At 49.1% G+C, this 24,045-nt stretch overlaps 1 protein-coding gene across 1 annotated transcript in view; it reads right to left on the bottom strand.

The window, feature by feature from the left end:
- Positions 1–5,546: 5,546 nt before the first annotated feature.
- The window catches only part of Galnt18 (polypeptide N-acetylgalactosaminyltransferase 18), a 308,794-nt gene continuing 290,295 nt past the window's right edge, over positions 5,547–24,045 (bottom strand). Inside the window, exons 10-11 of the mRNA XM_050125905.1 lie at positions 17,248–17,412; positions 5,547–5,963 (exon numbers count right to left, since the gene is read on the bottom strand). Of these exons, the coding sequence (XP_049981862.1) occupies positions 5,817–5,963; positions 17,248–17,412 (312 nt within the window). The 3' untranslated portion in view covers positions 5,547–5,816. The remainder of the gene's footprint in view (positions 5,964–17,247; positions 17,413–24,045) is intronic.

Below are 24,045 nucleotides of genomic sequence, written 5' to 3'. Positions count from 1 at the left end.
GACTTGAGAATGTCATAACAACAAATAGGAAGACCACTCCCTGACTATGAAGGCCAGAAGGTCTTAGTCTCAAAACTCCCTCATGTCTTTTGTCTTTAGAAAGAGATGGTGAGAAAGATGGAGCTGTGATTTCTGGCTGCTTTATGAGGACCTGTAAAACAACAACAGCCTTTCCCTTGTCAAAGCAGACTCAGGGACCCCAGAGAGACCCTTTCTCTTTGTGTATGTGTTTGCATACACATGTTAGCATCTTACATGGTATATGAGCAAGTGTGCCTGTGTGTCAGATACACTGCATGTGAGTCTGACATATGATGTGTGTATATGTGTCTGCAAGAAGCCATAGATGCTCTGTGTGCATGTGTATGCCAGAAGTGCAAACATGACCTCTGACCTCTGCTGCACACTTGGCTAGCAGCTGTAAGAACTGTGTACTATCCACACAACTGGTAACTGTGGCTCAGCTCCTTACGTCCAGCCACCATTAGTCTTGCTTGTTGTAATGCACAGGAAGCCATTCAACTCACTTAGGGAAAAGGGTGATAGGGTTGTGCATGAATTAGAGCTGGGGAGACAGAATAACAGGTCATTCAAGGAGCCCTCTGCTTGTCAGCTCCTCCCTTTTTTGCTAGCTGTGGCTTCCTCTTTGCAGCCTAGACATGGGCTGATGCTGGCTTGCCTGATCCTCTGGGCCCTGACCTTACCTCATACCATGCTTCCAGGTGACAGCAGGCCTCCGGGGCTTCTCCAATCACTAGTTGGTTCACTTCCTGCACAATGGTGCCCATGGTCAAGCAGGGTGGGATTAGCCACATTTCCTGTACTGGGTCACTGGTACCAACAGTGACTCATCCTAGGTAGTCAGCCTACGAGTACATCCCTGCCCTTGATCAGGCTGAAGCAGGTGTGAGGGGATGCGGTCTTGATGTAGATACCGCGGTACAGGGGTCACGTGATGGATAGTCTTCTTTCTAACTAAAGATCCATGGATGCAGAAGATAATGACCCTCTGTGGTCCTGTAAAAAAATTCCATGTCACTAAGTTCCTAGGGAGGCCAGGAAAATACGGTTTCCTTTCCAAGAATAAAGAATTCCCCAGAGAAAAGTTGGTATAACTGTAGATTTTCCCCAGAGGCTTCTCCTCTGCTTCCTTGCTATGACTTAAAATTGTGTCACCCTAAAATCTATATAATGACGTTCTAACTCCCAGTATCTCAGAATGCAACCTTACTTGGAAAGGGGGCTCCTTACAATGAAATTAATATCAGGTCATACTTTCAGGGTGAGCCTTAAACATGTGTGATTGGTATTCTTATAAGGAGAGGTTTGGGAATAGTCACGTGTAGCAGTGTGAAGACATGGAAGGCACAGCCACCACTACCAGCCGAGGAAAGAAGCTGGCAACAGGCAGTCCTTCAGACCCTCAGAGGGAACCAGCATAGCCCACTTCCATTTTGGAACTGACTGTGAATTTCTGTTATTTGAACTACCCGGTCTGTGGGGCTCCATTTTAGAAACCCCAGAAAACTAATAAATGCCTCAAGAAAAGCTTCCTGTAAAAGAACAAGGGTCAAGAGACGCTAATAGACCCTGAAGAGGTAGGCTGGGGCTGCAGATTTCCTCTGAACATGGCAACCAGGGGAGCAGTCCTCACCCCTTTTGCTTTGCCTTGGGTTCCTAGTATGGATGCTTAAAAAGAGAAACACACACACACACACAGACAGAGATAGAGACAGATTCAGAGAGAGACACACACACACATATACACACAGAGAGAACACGCTTAAGCACACATACACACACAGAGATAGAGACAGAGACACAGAGACAGAGACAGATACACACAAAGACAGATACAGAGAGACAGAGACACACACACACAGAACACACTCAAGCACAAACACACAGATAGAGAAAGAGATGGAGATGGAGACAGAGACACAGAGATAGAGACAGATACACACAAAGACAGACACAGAGAGACAGACGCACACATACACAGAGAGAGAACACACTCAAACATGCTCGTGTGCATGCGCGCGCGCACACACACACACACACACACGTGTGCTTGGGTGCCACAACACTCTTGTGGAGGCCAGAGGACTACTTTGGGAGCTGATTTTCTCTTTACATCATATGAATCCCAGAGATCACACTCAGTCTTGGCAGCAGCCTCACCAGCCCTGGCCCAGAAACTTCTGACATTCTTGCTTGACTTGATTGAGGGAGGAAACTTTGAGGGTGGCATCTGAGCTGGTCATTAAAATCTCTGTGAGAACCACGGGAGGTTTTAGAAAATGGATAAGTTTGGTTATATTTCTGCTTGGTGGGAGCCTGAGGCCAGAGAACAGTCGAGAATAGAGATGCGGACGTCTGGGGAGCTGCAGGCATGGGGCTGTTGGCAGATGACCTTCGGGACAGGTTGTGACATTGCCAGGGCACTGACAGCCTCCCGCCAATTGGTGCTGCTGACCACTGTGTCCCTCTCCAGTGGGGAGGGAAGTGTAGTGTTGGGCATTCCTTATAACAGATGGGCCCACGTGCAGGGCTGTGCAAGGCAGGGGGCTGAATTATGGATCTGAGCTGTGAACCGAGCAGAAGGCTGGCCGTCCAGGAGGTCTTACGGGATTTGCGCAGACAGCTCCTTCTAGCACCGGGAGGGTGGTGGATGCAGGAAACAAAGTTGTTTAATGTGCAAGATCATTAAGAAAAATAATGCTTTCGCTCCAGGGTGTTCAGAGCCCCTAAACAGCTGCTAATTAGCTTGCCGCGGGAGCCAGCCCAGGCTGTGGTGGGGTGAGGCTGCTCTGGGCTGGGGACTCCTCAGCCTCTCCTCTCCTTTAAGCTCTGATCTCTTGCCTCTGCCCACACCCACCTGCTGCTTCTACTTCTACATTTATACTAGGAATCCCAGAGATCCTGGGCCAGTTTGTGGTTCCCATGCCCAGGTGATGAAGGACCAAGGGGCCATCCAAGGCTCTCCGCTCTCTCTGGTGTCTAGGCACAGGGAGAGAAGGAGGACCAACCCACTGTCCTATCTTCACTGTCCTCATGGTTTGTGATGAGATTTGTCCCCTGGGATGCTCCTCAGAGTTGTAAGGAGTGGGTTGGAGTACATTTAATAGGGGGGCAGGGATTGTGACTTTTATGGGGATGCCTATAAATGTGGGGGCAGGTGCCTCTTGGTGGGTGGTAAAGACACTGTTTTCTAGGGGCTATCGGTACAGATGTTGACAGCTTGGTGAACTATGGGTGTAGATTGGCATAGATATTGGTATTGGCATAAGTATTGGTTACAGTAACTGAGTATTGGGTTTTGGAAGGTATGGTGACTGTTGCTTAAGCATCAGGATGTTGATGGGTCAAATAATAACAGCCAGAAATTTCTGTTTTTTCTTACTCTAAAAAAATTACCAATCCAAATTCCCATTCCCCGCCCCCCATTCTCTCCATATACCCTCTCACCCCACCCCCTTTAATCCTAAGAGAGGGTAAGGCACTTTGCCTTGTGGAAAGTCCAAGACCCTCCCCTACTGCATCTAGGCTGAGCAAGGAATACATCCAAAGAGAATAGGATACCAAAAAGCCAGTACATGCAGTAGAGACAAATCTCAGTGCCTCTATCAGGGGCCCTTCAGTCTGCCGCAACTGTCAACCACATTCAGAGGGGCTAGTTTGATTCTATGCTTGTTCATTCCCAGTCCAGTTGGAGTTGGTGAGCTCCCATTAGCTCAGGCAAACTGTCTGAGTGGATGAACCCCTCATGGTCTTCAATTCCTTGCTCATATTCTCACTCCTCTCACTCTTCAACTGGATCTTGAGAGCTCAGACCAGTGCTGATGTGGGTCTCTGCCTCTGTTTCCAGCTGTTGTTGGGTGAAGGTTTTATGGTGATGGTTAAGATAATCATCAGTCTGACTACAGGGCAAGGCCAGTTCAGGCCCCCTCCCCTCTACTGCTTAGGGTCTTAGGTGGGGTCATGCTTGTGGATTCCTGGGAATTTTTCTAGAGTCAGGTTTCTTGCTAACCCCATAATGGCTCCCTCAATCAAGATATCTCTTTTCTTGCTCTCATATCTGTCCTTCTTCCATCTCTACTATCCCATTCTCTCAAGTTCTCCTCAACCCTCCCCTTCTCCCCTTTCTTCTGCCCGCTGCTCCCATGCTCCCAATTTTGTCAGGCGATCTTGTCTACTTCCAATTTCCAGGTGGATCTATATATGTTTTTCTTTGGGTTCACCTTATTACTTAGCTTCTCTAGGATCATGAACCATATAGGCTCAATGTCCGTTGTTTATCAGCCAGAACTTTCTAGCACTTACTATAGATTCATAGTCTACAAATTTCACATGTTTATTTAATTTTCATCATTAAATAAGTCACTGCTTAGATTGGGACCCTCTTGGAAAGGGTACCCAGGTAAAATGAGGAGGTTGGGGGAGTGTGGCTGACCTCATCCTGGAAAGACGGAGCCTTACAACCAGAGAATTGAAGTGGTGTTCAGGTAGAGGTCCCTTGAAGTAAAAACAGAGTTCTTAAGCAGAGGCAGGGCTCTTCGGACTGAGACCAGAGCAGCTAGAAGGATGTTGTTGGGGGAAATGGGAGTTTAGAAACAGACTCCAAGGAAGAGACTCCATTCTAGAGGCTGATGGCCTCCCAGGCTGAGCCCATCAGGCTGGCATGGAGCTGGGATTGAGGGAGTCATGCCTTATGGATAGTACTGTGCTCTGAGACTGGTTAAGAGCCTGTCCCCAGCACCGTTGAACCTGACCTTATTTCATAATAAAGCCTTTATAGAGTTCATCAGATTTAAAATTTAAATTGCTCCCTCTCCATCAATAGGAGACTGGCATCCTAATAAAGACGGGACAGTTGGACCCAAGGGACAGACACATACAAGGTAGATAGTGTGAAGGCAGGGTGAAGAGAGATGTCTGTTTTCCAAGGAACACTTGAGCCTCCATAAGCTGGAGAGAGACACGGAACCCATTCTCTTTCAACCTTCATTTTGGACTTCCAGGCTCCAGAATGGTGGTGTGCTATTTTTCTGATAAACAACCTCAGCGTATGGCACTGTCTTATAGCCTTTGCATCATAATTCAAGGAGGGAGCAAACAGGCATCAGCTCTGGACACAGACAAGGATGTGCCACGGATAAGGGACAGTGGACAGCTTGGAGAGGTGACTTGGTGACTTCAGAAGAGGTGGTGTAGACTAGAGTCTGTCAGCAGATGACACTTAGGACTCAGGTGACATCTTCTGGGGAGGCACCTGCCCAGAGTGAGCACTAGCTTACATGGAGGGAGCAGGAAGGATGGGCCCTCATGGAGGCAGCCTAAGGGCCCAGTGCCCTTAGTTGGACCTTGTACAGCAAGCTGGCACCACAGGCCCCTATGGTCTGCGTGGCTTTAAAGCTGTCTTTATCAATATTGTGAAGAGGAAAGAGCAACTGAGGACACATGCTCAGCCACCAGACTCCAAAGCCAAAGGAGCCAGGGGCAGCTCACTCTGGGGCATCCAATGACTGCAAAAGCCTTTCTTAATCAATTGTATTTTATTGCCAGTTATAAATATTTTCCATTTGTCCCATATTTACAATTGTAAAATAGTTCAGGATACTATACCCTCACCCACCTCTCTGCATCCCTCTATAAACTCCATGAAAATCGAGTAGGAAATAAAAAGCTCTTTCGTGGGGGGAGGCCACCCACCAGGCTCCCCCTCTCAGACTCCAGACAACCCCACTTGACGGCAGGCGACGCTGCAGCTGATGCTACACAGTAGCAAGGCAGTGGCTGGTGGCGTCTGGAGAGGGTCAGGACACCAGGCTCCGCAGGACATTGGTGATAGTCCAGTGTTGTCCCGAGCACTGCTGCAGTACCAGCTGGAAACCAAACTCCATGTCGCTGTTTTCTTGCAGCTCCAGGCAGCGCTTGGACTTGCGGTTCTGGATGGAGCCTCCCTAGAAGCCCAACAGAAAGAGCATCAGAGGGCACAGAGGTAACCAGGAGGATCCAAGGAGCCCCAAGTTTGGGGGGTAGCTGGGACAATAGATGGATTAGGAACCAGCATTCCCATGGCCGCAGCTTCCCTCTGCTCCTGTGTACTGATCTTCTTCCAAGGAATGAGTGCATGCCTCAGTTTCCCCATAGGGCCCTGCCCCAACTTCTATCTACCATTTTGGGCTGTGTCACCCTGCTTTGCTCCTATAGCTAGTTCCTAGTCAGGGGGCTAGCCACTGCTCTGAGAAGCCTCGTTTTGCCAACTTCTCCATGATCAACCTGCATCTGAGCGTCCCTCAGACTGGGGACTTCTTGCTCCTACAGCTCTCCAACAGATGGAATTTGTTAAGGCTGGGCTCAAGGAAACTCGAGATCTTGGATATTGTCTATATGGTTGTTATCTTTCAAGGCCTGAACATACATGGATCTCCTATACAACTGATGTTCTGGGAGGTTGTGTAGCCACAAATACTGTTTATGTCCAAAAGCCCCTGAAGGAAGTGGTGTTCCCAAAAGAACATACACAGCAGCCCAGGTGAGGTCCTGAGGGGTGTGGCCCCTGGGACCACTTACTATGGACCAGCTGTGAGCCTAGGATGTGTTATTATCAATCAGACTTGGAGTTGAAACAGTCAGAGCTGCCTGACTGATGATCCTAAGAGTAGACAATGAATATCTGCTAGACCCACCTAGCACAAGAACCCACTCCTCCTGTGGTCCCCATCTTGACAGTAACAAGGTGCTTTTGGGGGAAACTCAAGCAATTTCACACACTCATCTGGCTTGTCATCATCCAGTCAGGTACCAAGTACCGTCAGTTCTCCTCCCCTCCTGTCTTGTCCCAGCCACTCTTTCACCATGTTTGCCTGCTTTGGACCCCTGTCATCTTTCATCAGAAAACCTTTTTCAGAATCCTAATAAGTGGTGACCATGTTGACATGCATGGTCAGTCTTGAAAACACCCCAGCGCAAAAGCCTTCATGGCTCAGGGCTGCTTCATCTCTGAGCCCTCCCCAGCTCCATACCCCAACCCTTTCCAGATTTCTGGCCTCTGTTCACTCAGTGCCTAGGGCTCTTCCCTACAGTTCTGTGGCATCCTAGCCCACAGCCACATCTTGAGGCCCAGCTCCTCTCCACTTCCCCAGGATTCCAGCCACCTCCTCCTGGTACCCAGCTGGCATGATGGTCTTCACCCTGTACCTTCTCCAGCTTATGTGTGAGGGAGAGATGGCAAGTCTCTCCAGAATGGAGCTCACTCCATGGTGGCCACAACCATCCCCACAGCAACCAACTGCTGACCTCTCCAGAGAACATGAAGACACATTTCTCAGGCCTACCTAGGAAACAGCACCCAGGCTAAGCCCTATTACTGGTTCACAGATCTAAAGTAGTCCTGTGATCAGCCTGTCCTGGTCTCATCACCCTGTCTGTCTTGCTCCTGGAGGTGGGGACAGAACTCAAGCAGGAAGTCAGGACCAGCCCAGCTCTGCTCTGCCTTTTTTCAGCCCGAGGCCAAGAGGGGAGAGTGCTGATCTCAGAGCTTATTAATTCTGCTTGTCAGCTGGGGGACTCGGGTAAGGGTCCCCCATTTTCCTTATCAGTAGGGCTAAGGGGTATCTCTTGGGAGGATGAGCAGAAGGGCTCATGGGAGACCTGTTTCTCTGCAAGCTGGAAGACAGCACAAACACATGGGTCTGTTCAGGGAATCAGCCTGGGGGAGGGGTCATAGAAATGAGGCTGGACCACGCTCCATCCATTACGCGGTAGATTCTGGCTGCTCAGCACATCTCCGTAGCCAGAAGCAGGCCCTGCCAACAGCGAGGCTAGCTGCTTCACATCTCCTTCCTTTGCTGACAGCCATGCCTGTCACTGAGGCCTTCCTTGGGCACTTTCCCAAGGCAAGAGAGTGAGGAAGGAGAAGAAGCGTCTCCGCCAGAGCTGCAAGGCTGATATTTCCCAGGCCCTGCCCCGCCACAACCCAGCCCTCAGCACCCTTAGAGACAGGAAGTGTGTGATCATAGGGTGAAAACAGCCAGTGTGGCCTTCCAGAAGGGTGTGGAAGAAACGGTTCAAGTCCAAGAGCAGGAATGGGGCATGTAGAAGGGATTCCACTTGACTGGCACTATCGGCTCCTTCCTGGGAGGGCTGTGTGTGAGGCCAAGAGCTCTTGCCTCAGCAGAAAGAGCTTTTGGAAAACTGAACAATGTCAAATGGTTTCAGGAAACACACCTGGGGGTGAGGAGTACAACCAGGCCCTCTTTGGTGGTAAAACCAGCACCAGCTTTGGGTGCTACCCTCCTCCTCAGAACATCCCTCTCATGGAACGACTACTAGGCCTTTTCCTATCACCCACCAGACATGCAAAGAAGCCTTGACTCCTATTCATAGCTTCCTCACACTGGGAAGCAGCCTGGCGTTCTTCCTGTCAGTGTCTTGACCTGTAGGTGTGCACTAGAACTAACATTATTTGCCAGTTTCCTGGCACCTTGCCTGGTGTGTTCCCTGCCCAATCTCATGAGTTTCTTACAACACCGTCTAGAGTGGGAGGTAATAGGAGCCCTCATTTTATAGAACTGGAGGTTGGGGTTTTGAGAGCCTGAGAGAGTTTCCCAAGGTTCCATGTAGAGCCCAGCTGGAACCCCAGGGAATCTTCCCCCCTTCCCTGTTCTCATTAGATAAGTAGACAACAAAGCTACCACTTACCCTACCGCACGCCTCTCTGTGAGGTAGGGGCTAGACTAGGAGTTGGTGGTACCCAGTGCTGGGGAAGAGGAAGATGTCTCAGGGAACTAAAGCCTGTTTGGTCTGTTCCCTTTGAAGAATCTCTGAAAGGACAGGATTCACGCATCCTTCCAGCCACTGCCCAACGTTCAATGAGCATCCATCAAGTGCCATGCACATTTCTTAGCTGCTTCAATGTATTTATGACTGAGAAAGAGGGGGGTTTTGTTCTTGTGACAACTGCGCTCTAGGAGGGAGAGATGGCAACTCTAGCAAGAAGAGGAGAAAATGAGGCTATGCCCCCAGTCATGGAACTCAGGAGGAGGCATAAGCACGCTGGGAGCAGGGATGGTTATCAGTTGATAACGGCCAGACCTGAGCAGACACAGAGAGGAAGACAGCCGCAGGTCCAGGGACCTGGTGAAAAGTTCCGCGGGCTTGGAATGAGGTTTAGGAAACTCTTGGGGTGCATTTGTGCAGAGGCAGAGGAAACATCGGTAAAAGGGAGGCTATGTGGCCCAAGGAGTGAGGGTAGGACCATTGAACTCTGGATTTTTGTCTGCAAGGCAGAGTTAACCTTTGCTAGGTCGGATCCACATGCTGAGCAGATCCCTCTGGGTGCTGGGCTGGGCCAAGTTTTGGGAAGGAAGGATGCTCGGACCTGTGCTAGCCAACTCTTGTCCTAAGCTCCAGGGGCTTGGGCTGCAGCTCTGGTCTCTTGGCTCTGGAACTGGAGCTGGCTGCTGAGATCTGAGCATTCCTCTCCATGGAGGGTCCTGCTTGTTGGTTTACCAGTCCAGTCATCAAAATTATTTGTGTAATACTTACATCTACAGGATCTAGAAACACACAATACTTTTAATTAAAGAATTTAAATAAGGGCAATTAAACCTGGCAGGAGAGAAGCTGCAGCACACAGAGGGCTTAATTGGAATGAAAACCTAATTAAATATGGAAGCAGCCATTGAAAAAAGGCAGAAGTTGTATGTATAGGATAAAGAATACTAATAACGATTCCTAGAACCAGTCCCGGTCACTGTCTTGTTCTTCCTTCAGGCAAAGGGCCCAAGCAGAAGCAAGTAAGGGAGGACTTTTTCTCAGGCCTTGGTCATGTGACCTAGGGAGTGATCATGTGACCTGGGCTTCTGTCTATCATCTCATCTGCTATTCTAAGCCACTCACTATCTTAGCACAGAGGACTATGGATACATTGGGACACATGGAAGTGGCTGTCTGTGAAAATCTCAGACACTGTTCTCAGGTCATGATACAGCCAAGAACCTCTCTGCCAGAGTATATTATTAGACTGTGGCTAAGTGTGGGTCAGATAGCACTGGCCTAGCCCTACCCTACTGAGCAGAGGCATGTGGTGGTGTCTTCCTCACTGTTTCCCTGAAAGGCAGAAATGAAGATTTCTCGTTCATAACACGAGAGACTGAGACTTGGGGAGCTGGCTCAGGCTCATGGTTAGCAAGTGGTGGACTGGGCTTGAAGCCCAGGGGTCGTCCACTGGAGAGGACAGTCACCAGAGTGCCTGGGAAACCTGGCCACTACCCTGCTTTCCGTTTCAGCGGGTCTCAGACATGGCCTGAAAATGGGCCTCTAGCACTCCCAAGTGCCGTCCTAATGGCAGCACTGGTCCGGGTCCAGCTTCCAAGGATCAGCAGCACTGTGACCCTCTTTTAGGAAACACCTGGCCTGTGTCCCTGGGCAAGAGGCTGTGGGCTGTTTGGGCTGGCCTTCACTGTATTCTGGTAGCCTAAGGCCAACTGTACTGGATCCTAGATGCTGGGTTTGCTGCCGCCTTCCCTTCCCTTCCCCCAGACTAGCACTCCACCTTCTTGCTAGTGAACTTTCCAAGGGCAAGCAGCCCTGTGGGTCTTGGGCTTTAAGCTCAGCCAGTTGCAACGTTTCCCAGTTAAGTACTTAATGATTGGTAATCAAATACTTCAAAGCTTGGGCGGGACATTAGGCCTAGTTACAGAAGCCCCAAGATTAGGTGTTTTGTAGAGCAAAGCAGTCTTTGTGTTGCATGAATATTCAACACTTACTGTGTTCAGTGTGTACTTCAGTGTTTTTTTACTTCAAGGGGATTCACCTAAGCCTAAGTGAGATGCTGCCTGGGACTAGCTGTGTGGAGGCGCTGAGGATGGGTATCTGTAACCAAGGAGAGGCAGAGAGGACCCCAAAGAGAGCTGGGCTCCTCGGTCTGGAGAGTTAGCTAAGGTGGCTATGGCCTGGCCAGTTCACACATGCCTGACTCAGCAAGGAGACCCCAGCCTCAAATTTCCACAAACTGCTTTTCTGGACAAAGACAGAGCCATCCTGGTGTGGAAATTTACAGTGTGGATTCTTGAGACAGCATTCCTAGGTCTGACTTCTAACAATTACTTAACTTGTTTGTGCCTCATTTTCCTCATCTCTGAAATGGGATATTAGAAAGTTTCTCATAACCCCACCATGGTTTCAAAGAAGTATTTACAGAAGGTTAGCATAGTGCCTGGTATTTTATAAATACCATATAAATATTTGATACATTTAAAACTCCCATGCAGTTCTGGGAGCTGAGCAATCACATCTGCTCTTGTCCCTGATCTCTGCAGGAAGAGAAGGAAGAAGAAAATGCTGATTGCTTTAATTTTAAAAATAACTAAGAAAACGGGGTCTAAACAAAGCGCTGTCTGTCCCTTGTAACCGGACAGTTCCCCTTGCACCCTTTCCTATGACCTGGAAATGAAAAGCTGCTTTCTCCCACAGCCACAATGGAACACCCGCTTATAGCCCTTTCTTTCCAGCACAAAAGGTTCTCAAGACTGGATGTGCTGACAGCGCTTGGGGACAGAGCTGGAGAAAGTCAAAGGTTCCTCCTCCCTTGAGCAGAAGAATTCTCAGACAAGGTTAGCTCCCCACCCCCGGGGAAATGCGCCTGCAGACAGGTTTTGTAGCAGGATTTAATTTTTTATCTGATATTTATTTCATATCAGGTTATCACATTAGGCCCCAGCAGTCAGAAACAACTATGAGCACTGGCCTCTGTGATCTCCTGGGACATCTTCCCACCCTCCTGGCACCAACACACACCTTTGCTCGTCTCATTGACAGTCCCTCCAAGGACGTGGCAAGTCCAGGGCTGAGATGCGGGGCTTCCTCTGTGTGACCCTGAACTCCCAGCCATGTCAATATTTCTTTCTACCAAAGAAGTGATAGCTGAGGGCAGCTAGTAGAAAGTGCAAGCCAGAGAGCCTGAGACAAAATCCCCCTTTCAAACATGGCCACACCAATTTACACTCTGCCCTATGCAATATGAGCATCTGTTTAGTACAAAAGAAATCTTCCACCTCCTCGAAAATACGGTTATAGGGAGAAATGCACGTGCACACACATGCACACACATGCACACACATGCACACATGCACACACATGCATACACATGCACACACATGCACACACATGCACACACATGCACACACCCACACATATAAAGTGTGTTTTGCCTGCTTCTAAGAACAGTAAACAAGGTTGATGAAGGAAGGGCTTTGCTTGTCTTTGGCAAACAGGAGGCTTCTAAGGGTCATACATTTATTTTAAAGGGCCTCTTCATGTGATCAACAGCACACTGTATGTCTGTCTGTCTGCTTGGATTTTGTCAACTTGACACAAACCGAGGCATATCTGGAAAGAGGTACTTTCAATTAAGAAATTACCCCCATCAGATCGACCTTCAGGCAAGTCTATGGGGGTATCTTCTTGATTAGTGATTGATATGGGGGGCAGCCCACTGTGGGTGGTGCTACCACTAGGCAGGTGGTCATGGTTTATATAAGAAAGGGGGATGGACAAGTCATGAGGAGCAAGCCAGGCATAAGCAGCTTTCTCCAGGCTTCAGTTCCTGCCTCTAGGCTCCCGCTTGAGTTCCCGGTCTGACTTCCCTTAGTGATGGACGGTGATAGGGATATGTAAACCAGATAAACCCTTTCCTCCCCAAGTTGTTTTTGGTCATGGTGTTTATCATAGCACAGAGGAGTAAACCAGAACAGTGTCCACTCTGTCCCAACGTCCTCTGGTAGAGCTGCCTAAGACGTGGGACACAGTCCTGTTATCCATGCTACTGGACACTTGAAGAGAGTGCCACAGGTCAGGATGATGGGTAAGGGGTCCCACAAATTGTCATCATGAAGACCCTCATTTAAGTGTAGCTTCTTAATTTGTGCCTTTGGGCTGGCCCAGTAGACTTGTAGAAGGCACAAACCCCACATGCTCTGCAGCCTGACTTCAGTAGCTTAGACTTGTAGGGTTTCAGGGCTGGGAAGGTGTGAAAGCCACCCAGTTCGGCATCTGTAGATCGCCTGGCCCCTCAGTGATCCACCAACCTCACGGATAACTCTGACCCTGGCTCTTGTGTTTTCTCCCCACCATGGGACAAGCCAGCACCGCCTTACACTTGCCGGTCCTAGAGATTCCAGAACAAGGAGCTCAAAGCCTCTTGCCATCTTTCTGGTCTTCGGCACACCCATTCCTTCTACTGCCATTCATGTGCACATGAGGGCTGGAGGAAGCTGGGACTTACAGGACACAGTCACAGCAGCCTTCTCAGGGTTCCCCAGCAAGATCTTACAGCGGTGACCCTAGCACTGGACTAACTACCCAAAGCCATGGAGATTGTTAGGGTTGCGGTAGCCTTGACAGCCCATTGTTCTACTGATGTTCTTCTCATGGCAGAGTGTCTGCTGCTCCCCTTCCCTTTACCTGGTCCAGAGGTCACTGACCAAAATGCCTCTTTCACTAATGTTATACCATTGACTTAGAATGTCCCCTAGATCCTAGGTTGAAGAAAACTCTCAGGAGATTGAAGGTTGTACACTCAGTTAATAGGAATTTATAATACCTAGGAGATAGTCAGTTCGGGGATTTCTTTAAAGGTGCAGACGGGAGTCAGAAAACTCATGGAAAGCAACTAATAGCTACCAACCCACCATTTCCCAGGTGAAGGAGGTTTCACAGTGTGCGGATGAAAATGCTGGCTATTTTGAGAGATATTTGTTTGATGGCATGATTTTGGTCACCTTACCAACCGTTCTTCAAGTCCAGAGCTAGAGGTTATCATGGGTTCCTAATACCATCCCACCCCTACCCAGCCATTATCACCAATCCATCACCATGGCCAACAGCACTGACATGTCTCTCAAAGTCCTCTCCAACTGCTGTTTGCACGGCTATCAAACCCTCCGGCCTATCCTGGGGAATGATAGACAGTCCCTTCCCTACCTTACTCCCTAGCCTTCGGCCTCTCCTCCTCTACTTCATCCAGCTGCCATGGGTATATTCAGACCTCACCAGGGATACTGCTATGGTTTAGACAAGGGTTGTCTTCCTTGTGTTGACATCTGTGTCCTTGGCATGGTGGTTTGCAGTAGTGGGGTCTATTGGGAGGCCCTTAGGTCACGGAGGGCCTTGCCCTCTCTTTAATCTCCGTGTTAGTTATTGCAAAAGCATGTTGTTACTAAAGAGAGCCTGAGCTCTGTTTTATTGTGAGCTCCCATCTCCAGCCATGGCGACCAGCATCCTTCAGGAGGTCGTCAATAGAACTGAGGAGAACTGTTCATTAAACAATCCCTTCTCGCTATGGTAACGGAAATTGATCAAGACCGCTTCAGAGCTTTGATTTAAGGGGAAGTCTAAAAGTGGGTGTGGCTTTAACAATGTTCCCCTCCCACCGGCCCCATCCCACTCTAAATTCCACCCACACCACACAGAAGATACATCTTCTGAAAGAATACTGAGTTCTGCTGGGCCTTGGCCCACCAGCAGAACTTCTGTTTGGGGTGCTCCTTTCCCTCCCTCCATCTAGGAACTGTCTGTCCACGCTTTCAACAGTCAGATCAAACAAACTGCACACAGGAGTCCATCCTCGCGTTCTGCTCATGGAGTCAGTCACCCCAGGCTCCCAGAGCACGGCACAGCCCTGTTTCTGCACTTATCAGCCTGTTTTGTTGTGTGTTTACACGCCCCCGAGCTCCTTGAGGGCAGAGGCCCTGTCTGACTCACGTCTTCATCCCCCTGCCAAACCCCTGCACTCAATAAATGTTTGATGAACGACTGAAAGAAGGAATGTTCATCATCAGAAAATTGCTCATCAGAGCCCTGTACATCGGCGTTGCCAGGAGATGTTTTCATCAGATGTGGTTTCAGAATGGCCGTGTCTAGCAGTGTCTCAGTTCAGCCAGAAGCACTGGAAATTTGGAAGGGCTTGCAGAGGTTAGAGGGGGACAAACTATTTGTTAAACAGAAAGCCAGGGTATGAGATAGAACAGAGATATGCAAATGCCTTTTGTGAGGAATCTAAGAGAATCTCACTGAATTATTTTGAAATTAATTCAGCGTGTCTGTGAAGTTCAAATGTGGTCCTCAGGAGAGTAAATAATGCATACTTTGGAACCAGAAAAGAGATTCTAAATGCACCAGAGAAATCTCCTCCCATCTCAGCTTCTGCAGCAGAACATTCTAGTTGCTCAGGTCACTGCATAATATGCAAAGATTAAAATGTGTTACAAGAAAATTAGCCCAAGTGCAAGACTCTGTGTGTGTGTGTGTGTGTGTGTGTGTGTGTGTGTGCATGTGTGGCAGTCACAAGACAGGGTCTCTCACTGCCCTGGTATTCATCGGTTCAGCTAGGCTGCCTGGCCTCCCCAGCTCTGGGATTATGAATCTGCACCACCCATTCATTTTTTTTTTAATGTGGGTACTGAGTATCAAACTCAGGTCTTTGTGCTTGCAAGGCAAGCATTTTACTTCCTGAGCTGTCTCCCAGGCTTAAGCACAAGGTTTTAATCATTTAAGAGGCTCCAGGCTTCCTTTGGCATTGTGAGCAGTGATCTCCTCATCAATGAACAGAGGATGGATGGATTTCAGGTTTTCTGATAAATATCGATCGTTTTACATCAAGCCAAAAATTGCATATCTAGTCATTATTGAATAGTTAATAGGAGTGGCTGTTTGGGGTTTGCAAACTAGGAATTGAAAGATATTACTTCCAAGCAGTTCCCTTTGGTGTAGGGATCAAAGCTGTGGTTGCCAGAGCACCTGGGGAGTTTTAATTAGACATATGCTAACGTGCTGCAAACTGCCTGGCCCCCAGAGCACTACACAGCGGCGCTGTCTGCTTGGCTGGTCAATGAGTCCATTCTGGTAGGAGTCGTGTGGGGCTGCCTGTTTGAGACTACGTTCTGCTATGGAACAGTGAAGGACCTCATTGTGAGATGTTTTTTTTTTTCTCTTGAGGCTGAGGTTCAAAGACAGACAGACAGAGCTGTCCCCCTACTGTTTCCAGAGTTTCTTCAGGATCAAAGCCTGCAAAGGTAGCTGAGAGATTTGGTGAAATAGGAATAGTCACGTTTGGGTGATGTAAGTTCCCAGGACCCAGGACACCCTTCTGGCTTGTGACTCCCCTTAGGTTATGGCAAGATAGTCCAGAAGAATCTGTCTTCCTGCCTTCAGGGAGGTGAGGCACATGCTGGACCATTTCAGAAGTCAGCCACACTTGTTAGTGCGACTAGTTCAAGGGCCAAAGTCTGAGATCCTTGGGTCAGTCTCAGATACTGCCTGGGCAGTGACCTTGAGGCAGGCAAGGATCCCAAGATCCCTCAAGGCCATGGTGGAGAGGGAGTTGAGAATATCTTTCAAACTTCATTTCAGCCTCCTAGCAGGGCCACCCACAGCTGAGGAAGCACACTCTACCTGCCAGTGATGATGAACTAGCTTGGCTTTCTAAAAACTACCTTCCCATCCGCTTTCCCGGCTCAGGCTCCCATTCCCAGTCTCTAACTATCTCCTAAGTCTATGACCTTGATTTGAATGTGCTGTTTAGGACTGATACCACTCAAGACAAGGATAACTCTCTCAAAGCCCCTGTCCCTATACCTAGATCACAGGCCAAACACGCCTTGTGCCCACAGAGTAGGATATACCCCTAAGTAACAGCATCCTCCATCTCTATGCGGGGACAGTAATTAGATCAAAGTTCCTTGTCTTGCCTTTTCAGAATCCTTCTTCCTCATGGCAGAAGCAACTGTCTGGGAGGTTTGAGTGATGGACTTTTACTGTTTGGTCTCCTGAGAGTTGACAGTCCCTCCTGCCCCCACCCCATATTCTGTTTAGGTCCCCAGGTGCTTTGGATTCTAGAACCATATGGGGCTCTCTCGCCTCCTGTTAGAATCACCTTACTACCTAGAAGGCCAGCGTCCCCATCCACAGGCTGAAACTGATCCTAACAGCAGACACCCTCTGGTAGGAAGCTTTTGGGGCAGAGGCAAAGAGTCCATTCGAATCTGGGTTTCTGACTCCTGAGATTCTTCTTCATAATGAGAGACATAGTAGCCAAGGAAAGGTAATGAGTTAAATGCAGGCCTCCGAGTTGATGGAGACCAGAGGAAGAAAAGCTCCATGGTCAGCCACGTGGGGGCTGCTCTGCACAAACCGTTCAGACAGTGCCCCGAGCAGGAGCCTCATCCCTACAGCGACCTCTACCTGAGAGAACTGCCAATGCAGCTTCATCCTCTTGGCCTTGGCGTAGCTGCACTCGATGAGCCGGGGCCGGCTGTTGACGTCCACCAGACAGCGGTTGTCGTCGTCATCAACTGTGGGGCTCAGGACACCCACGTGGATCTGCTGACCGCTTGTGTAGTACACATTCTAGGGTGAAGAGAAGGGGGGAAGGTCAAATGACGCTAAGTGGCCATTGTCACCAGACAACTGGAAAACAGACCCCAGGTTTTTATATACAGTGACTTTCAGATGCCCAACTAAGACAGTGGACAGGAAGAAACTCTTCCAATTTGTGATCCAGGAGACCATTTGGTTTACACGGATGGAGTATGGAGACAAAACTTTCAAGAAACGAAACTCGCCCCCACTGCACGGCGCACTCTGATATTTCCCATTCTATTCTTGCATTGAGAAACATTGGCCATAACCTTTTAAATTGATTTTACCACCCAGAGCTTTGAAAGTACCTCTCGAATCCATTATGTGCAGACTCGCTGACTTCCTTCATAAATATTTTGTGCCAGATGCTGCACTTGGCCAGGAAACAGAGCACAAAGGCCCAGGCTCTGCCTTTGTTGGGGGCTGGGAGGTGAAAGACACCGAGTTTCCACTTCTTCTAAGCCTGCATACAGCAGGGGCTTAGCAAGCGTGTCCCAAGGGGTAACACTGTTGGCCTTGAGGGTATGCTGGGAAACCTCCGGTCCGCACTCCTATTTAATGAGGGCTCACAGCTATGACTTACTACAGTGAGGGGATGCAGAGCGTGCCAGCTAAGGAGGAGGCGAGGGAATGAGTCACAGAGCCTGGCCTCAGCAGCTGAGGGTTCTGTCTCAGAAAAGCCACACAAGACTCTGTTTTGTGCTGTTTCCAGAAGGAGTGCGTCATGAGTGGTGAAGCACCATCTACCAGGGACGCTCACTGGAGCCTCAGCACCCAGATTTCTGCTAGGGCAGCCTTGGCCTGACATGTAAAAAATGCCTCTCTTTTTCCTCCCATTCTGATCTTCTGTCAAGTCATTTAGCAAAATGACTATTAGCTAAACCCAATTAGAGGCCAGAGAACATGGGAGCCATTGAAGTGCACCATGCGGCAGCCTCCCTGGGTGGGAGGAAAGGGGTGGAGAGAGAGGGACAAGTGTTATGGCCAAATCAATCCCCTAATAGCATCTCACAGTTTATCAGGTTAGTAAATCCAGGGCTGAAGACATCAAAACCAGCAGCCTTACTGATTGCTCTCGTTTCAGAGGTGAAGGAGTGTAATGACCAGAGTTCTAATCAGAGGCAAAAGGTGCAATGCCCAGCTCCACATGGAGATGTAACCAGAATGCAAGAGACAAAGATGCCTTGTCAAGTTAACCTGGTTGAGCTCTGAGTTTCTAGTGTAAGGCCAAGGAGGTCCGAGTCTGTGGCCTGAATTTGTAGGCTGCCCGAAGGAAAGCTGAGGACCTCTTGGGAATTCTAGTTCACTGGAGTTGAGGAAGAACTTGACAGAGGTAGGATTTAAGGACCTTCAGTAGCTGTGCAGTTAAGCATAACATTTATCTATCTATCCAAATAAGAATTCAGTTGAGAAGTTGAGTTCTGGGGATACAGAGGTAAGAAAGCTGTCATGGTTGTGTGGCTGAAGCCTGGAGACTGCATAGGATAGGATGGTTAACCTTCTCTGTCAATGGGATGGGATTGAGAATTACCTACGGGGTAGGGTAGGGTGGGGGGGCTCCTGGATGTGTCTGTGAGGGAGCTCCCAGGAAGACTTAACTGAGGGAGTTCCAGGCTGGATAGAAAGGAAACCATCAGCCTCCATCTCGCTGCTTCCTGACTGGGCACAGTGTGGCAGGGGTGCCATGTTTCCCTGGCCATGACTTCCATGCCATGATAGTCAGTAGCTTCAAACCGTGAGCCACAATTGGCTTTCATTCTGGGAGTTCGTTGTTTCTTGTCATGGTAACAAAAAAGTAATGGATAAGCCAGCCAGCCACACCAGGAAGCAATGTCACCAAGTCCACTGATGTGACACATGAACTATGTCCCACCCTCACCTCACTCCCCTCTGCCTTACTCCAACTCTTGCACCTTAGACCAGGAAATGAAAAGTTATCAACTCCTGACACATTTCCTGAATGTGCAACAGCCACACGTGACCTCAGGAAAAGGAAGCTCTCAGTGGTCACCTTGGGAGCCAGGACTGAGGCTCAGAAGCATGAGTGCAAGAGAAGGATGGCTAGGGGCCAGGTACTTCCCTCCCTTTCTACCTCCTGTCATCAAAGTCTGCCTCTCATCTCCAGGGCGGGGTCTCCAGACACAGTGGCCACCCAGGTAATAGCTGGAATCGGTTTTATCCACTTAGCTGCCCAGGAAATGCTCTGAGCGGCGTGTGTGCGCTCACTGCTGCTACAGCTGTCACCAGCGCTGTTTATCGCTCCCAAGCCCCAGATCATAATGGGGACAGACAGTTGTCTGTTATTTAAAGAGCCAGCGACAAAGTGCATCTTGATGAGTGCAACTGGGAAGCCTGAGGATCACAGAGACGGATTTGGCCAGGAAGACTCCCTCTCAGAAGCCCAGCCAGTAGCACACTGAATCAATAACTGACCAGACACATAAAATAGGGGAATGACTTCGTGCAGGATGCCCCTTGCTGATGCTCACAGGCCCAGTAAACATGGCCATGCTTTCAGAGCAATGAGGAGCTCTGAGGATTGAAACAAGAAGTGATGGAGAGCTGTGCTCTCCAATGGGGGCTACATGGTAGTTTTGCTTATTAGAGGTCTCTTAGGATACCTGGAGATAATGGTTTTTTAGTTATGACTTGGTGAAGGAGTGGTTCATGGTACTCAGGGGTAGACAGAGTACACAGAGCCTCTCAGTAAAGTTAAACTGCCTGCCCCCCAAATATCAGGGGTAGCATTGTCATGAGGTCCTGGTGTAGACTGCTCATAATCAAGCTGAAATCTCTGAGTTGTGCTACGCCAGAACAGAAGGGGCTCACACACTCTGTCTCAGGGTCAGGGACAGGGTTTGAGTACCCCATATCCAAAGCATTGGCACCAAGGATCTCTGATTTCAGATCTTTAGAAGGATTTTTACAATAGATGCTTATATGTTCATAAGAAAGTATTTTGGAGATGGGACTCAAGTCTAAACACAAAGTTTATGATTTATATATACTCTGTGCACATAGTCTAAACACAATTTTATACATAATCACTTCGTATAAAAGGTCAGGTTTTTTTTTTTTTTTAAAAAAAGGTCAGGTTTGTGATTGTCTGTGTGAGTACTCAAAGAGCTTCAGCTCACAGAACATTTCAGATTTGAATTTCTACCCACATTACCATTATCTCCCATTCTGCATATGAAAAACCGAGGCGAATTAAGATATTTGAGAGGAAATACATGATGTGTCCAGAGTCACACAACGGTGACTAGCAGCTAAGATTCAAACTGCAGTCTGCCTCCTGAGCCAGACCCAGGACAATTCACGTCCTTCATTTAGTTTCCTGCAACCCTGCAACTCCCAGTGAGTGGGCTGGAAGGCAGTAGGGAGTGACAGGAGGCTGGTTTCCACATGGTCTCCTGGAGCCACCATGGGGTCTGGACTAAGCACTGGAGGATGGGAGGGTCCCCTTACTGAAGACCAATAGAACACAGGATGCTGAGACAGCAGCCTCTTGCCTGTAACTGCCAGAGGCAGAGGCAGGCTGTCTGGATGTTTTACAAACCCCTGGTGGTATCGAAACGATACCCTGGCCACTCAGCTCCAGCTGCAATGATGGATTGCATCCCTTCTTCACTCAGCCCTGCACAGCTCAGCAGGGCTGCACACCTGACTGGCATTTTATTTTGAAGCCCGATGGAGAAAGAAAAATTACCTACAACTCTAAGAACAAACATCCATGTCTTAGGTCTCATACTAGTGAATGTCCCCTTCTCCAGGCCAGGGACGGGAGCAATGATGAATGGCCTACCTGAAGACAGCCATGGAGACCACAGAGCTCTGCCTGCACACTGCTATCCTCAGGGCCACAGGGTCAAGGTTGGGCATAGAGCCCCCAGAGCAGGAGGATGTGGCCTTGCTCAAGTTCTTCACCTCTGACAAGGCATGCCTTGCAGGATGCAGGTGGACCCCATACCAGAGTCCCTGTCCTGGTGGTATGGGAAGGACCATACCATCCACCCTTCACAGGTATCAAAGGCCACTGATTGACAGGACTCTCCAGGGTAGAGGAAGGGCATGCGAAGGGGGAGGGGAGAAGACAACGGCTCTCTTTTTGTGTGGGTATTGTTAGGGCTTCTGTTTACCTTTATCTTCCATCTATGAGGAAAAGGAAACTGAGGCTACATGCAGCTTTTCAAAACAATTCACCAAAATCCTGAGTAGGCCTGTTCTCTTTCACTGCCTGGAGGGTGTCCCTAGCTAGATTGAATTCTCAACAGTTCAGGGCCTGTTTTTCTCTTCAGAGACAGAAGCTCTGGTGGTCCTCCTACTCCTCAGCAGCCCAGGGCTGGAGCTGAGGCTCCACCTCTACTCAGTCCAACCCCCAGTGAGGCTGGTGCAAGTAGAATATGGCTCCCTCTCCCCAAGGACCTTTAAAGCCACCAAACGGCACAGCTGTTCCCCTGAGTCCTGGGCATCGGAAAGGTACCTGAGGTTGCTTGGGCTCTTCTTCTAAACCTATCTTAGAGATTCTTTTCTTTTTTATAATTCAGTGTCATAGGATAGTTTGTTGGTGTAAACGCTGACAAAGAACTTCTTTAAAAAGTTCTTTAAAAAGGATTGATAGCTGAGCCAGGAGTGGAGATGACCTCCTGCAATCTCAACACTCAGGAGGCAGAGGCAGGGGGACCTGTGTGAGTTCAGGGCCATTAGGGCTACATAGAGAGACCTTGCAGGAAGCATCTCCCAGCAGGATGCTATGACTCTGCAAGCTTTACACTGGCTAAAAGGATTTCACCTCCAGCTTCAATACCCCTTGCACCCTTTGGGACATGGCCAATCTGTAAATCTTTCAGTCCTCTCACCACCACCCCTCCATACTTCCCGGTGTAGCCTCTATGGAAGTTCTAGAACCTTCCACACACTTCAGGAATCTGTGGCGAAGCTCCTTAATGAATTGTATTAGTCAGTTTGCTGCTGCTGCTTAGGACAAACAGCAAGCAGGGGAAGAAAGGGTTAATTTAGTCTTATCCCTCCAGAGAGATGGAGTCCACAATACCAGGGAAGGCATGGAGCCGGAAGCTCACTGGTTACACGTTCTTTCTCACACAGGCAGGAGCGAGAGGAAACTGGAAGTGGAGCAAAGTTATAGACCCTGAAAACTCGCCCCTAGTGATGGATGCACTTCCTCCAGCAAGGCTCCACCTCTTAAAGGCTCCACGACTCCCACAAACAGCGCCACCAACCGGGGACCAAATGTTCCAATGCATTCCTCATTCAGACGACCACAAGATTTACTTTTCTGGGCACAGTTCAAGTACTGGATATCTTCCTATCACTGGACACAGGAGAAAGTGGGTCACTGGGGGCAGGCCTTGAAAAGTCCAGCCCCACTTCTTGTCTTCTTCCTGTTTCCTGCTCCACCAAGTCATCGTGGATGTAAGGGGTGAAGATACGGGGCTACACACCCCTGCCAGCACGGCGCACCTGCTCCCGTACCTCCCCCTTCAGATGAGCTGTGTTTCCTCAACCCATGAGCCCAGACAAACAGCCCCATGCTTAAGTCACTTCTTGTTTAGTACCTCGTCATAGTAACAAGAAAAGTCACTAACACAGGGACCATTCCAGAAGATTCTAGTGTGCAGCCTCGATAAGCTAGCTGTGTTTAATGAGACCCTGGGAAGTGTAGACACAAAATGTAGGGGTAGTATGTTGAAGATTAAAATACTGAAATCCCTAAGTGTGGTCACAACATCTTCAGAGCAAGGGCAAGGCCCTGACAGGGACCAGGGTCTCCACGAGGGAAGGGGACGGCATAGTGAGGAGGCTACCCTCTCCATGTCTGCGGTTCCTCCTGAGTCTGACTGGCCTGTGAGTGAGTCAGGCAAGCCTCTGCCAGGGAGTTAGAAATGGCACGGGTCAGGGAGGAGGGAGGAGTGGAGCCTTGTTTAACTCAGTCTCAATTTATAGAGTGGTGCTGTGACATCCAGAAAATGTATTAGAAATGGGCTTTTTGTCCTATTTACCCAAAGATGAGCCGCAGGCCTCTGCAGACAGGGTGGGCTGATTTAAAGGTTTGGTTATTGGTCATTAATCCCTTGACACAGAGGTTCATTATGGTTCTCAGGGCCACAGTGCACTGCCAATAAATCAGGAGTTGGGGGTGAGTCACTTCTAAAACACCCTTACAGCCACCAACCTCAGCACCAAGTCCGTGCAGGGGATGGAGGCCTTTACAGCTCCCAGCGCTACGTTCTAAGTGACAGTCATGTGTAAGGCAAGGCTTCTAGGCCAGAGCCTCCCCTGGAACTCATTTATGCCGTTGAATAGATGAGTTTAAGCCCATGAGTCCCTGAGCCTTACGGAGAGAGGCTTGCAATGGTGGATGACCTCAATCAACTCAGTAACCCTCTTCTCAAACGTCAGGCCCCCAAAGTGGAGAGGAGTTAGACATATTCCTGCATTGAACTGCTAGCCACATGTAGCAATATGTCTAGGAGATTCTCCTGGCCAGGCTTGCCTAAGCAGTGGCTCTTTCCTGTTGTCCAGGACCAGCTCCATCCAGTCCTTGGATGGCATCCCCTCCAGTGCTCACTCGGTCCACACCTAGGGATGTTGTTTAGTTTG

The sequence above is a fragment of the Alexandromys fortis genome, unplaced genomic scaffold (genome assembly GCF_014885135.2).
Source record: "Alexandromys fortis isolate MF-2015 unplaced genomic scaffold, M_Fortis_MF-2015_v1.1 scaffold_250, whole genome shotgun sequence".
In the NCBI taxonomy this organism is placed as follows: domain Eukaryota; kingdom Metazoa; phylum Chordata; class Mammalia; order Rodentia; family Cricetidae; genus Alexandromys; species Alexandromys fortis.
This window is presented reverse-complemented; position numbering and strand designations above follow the sequence as displayed.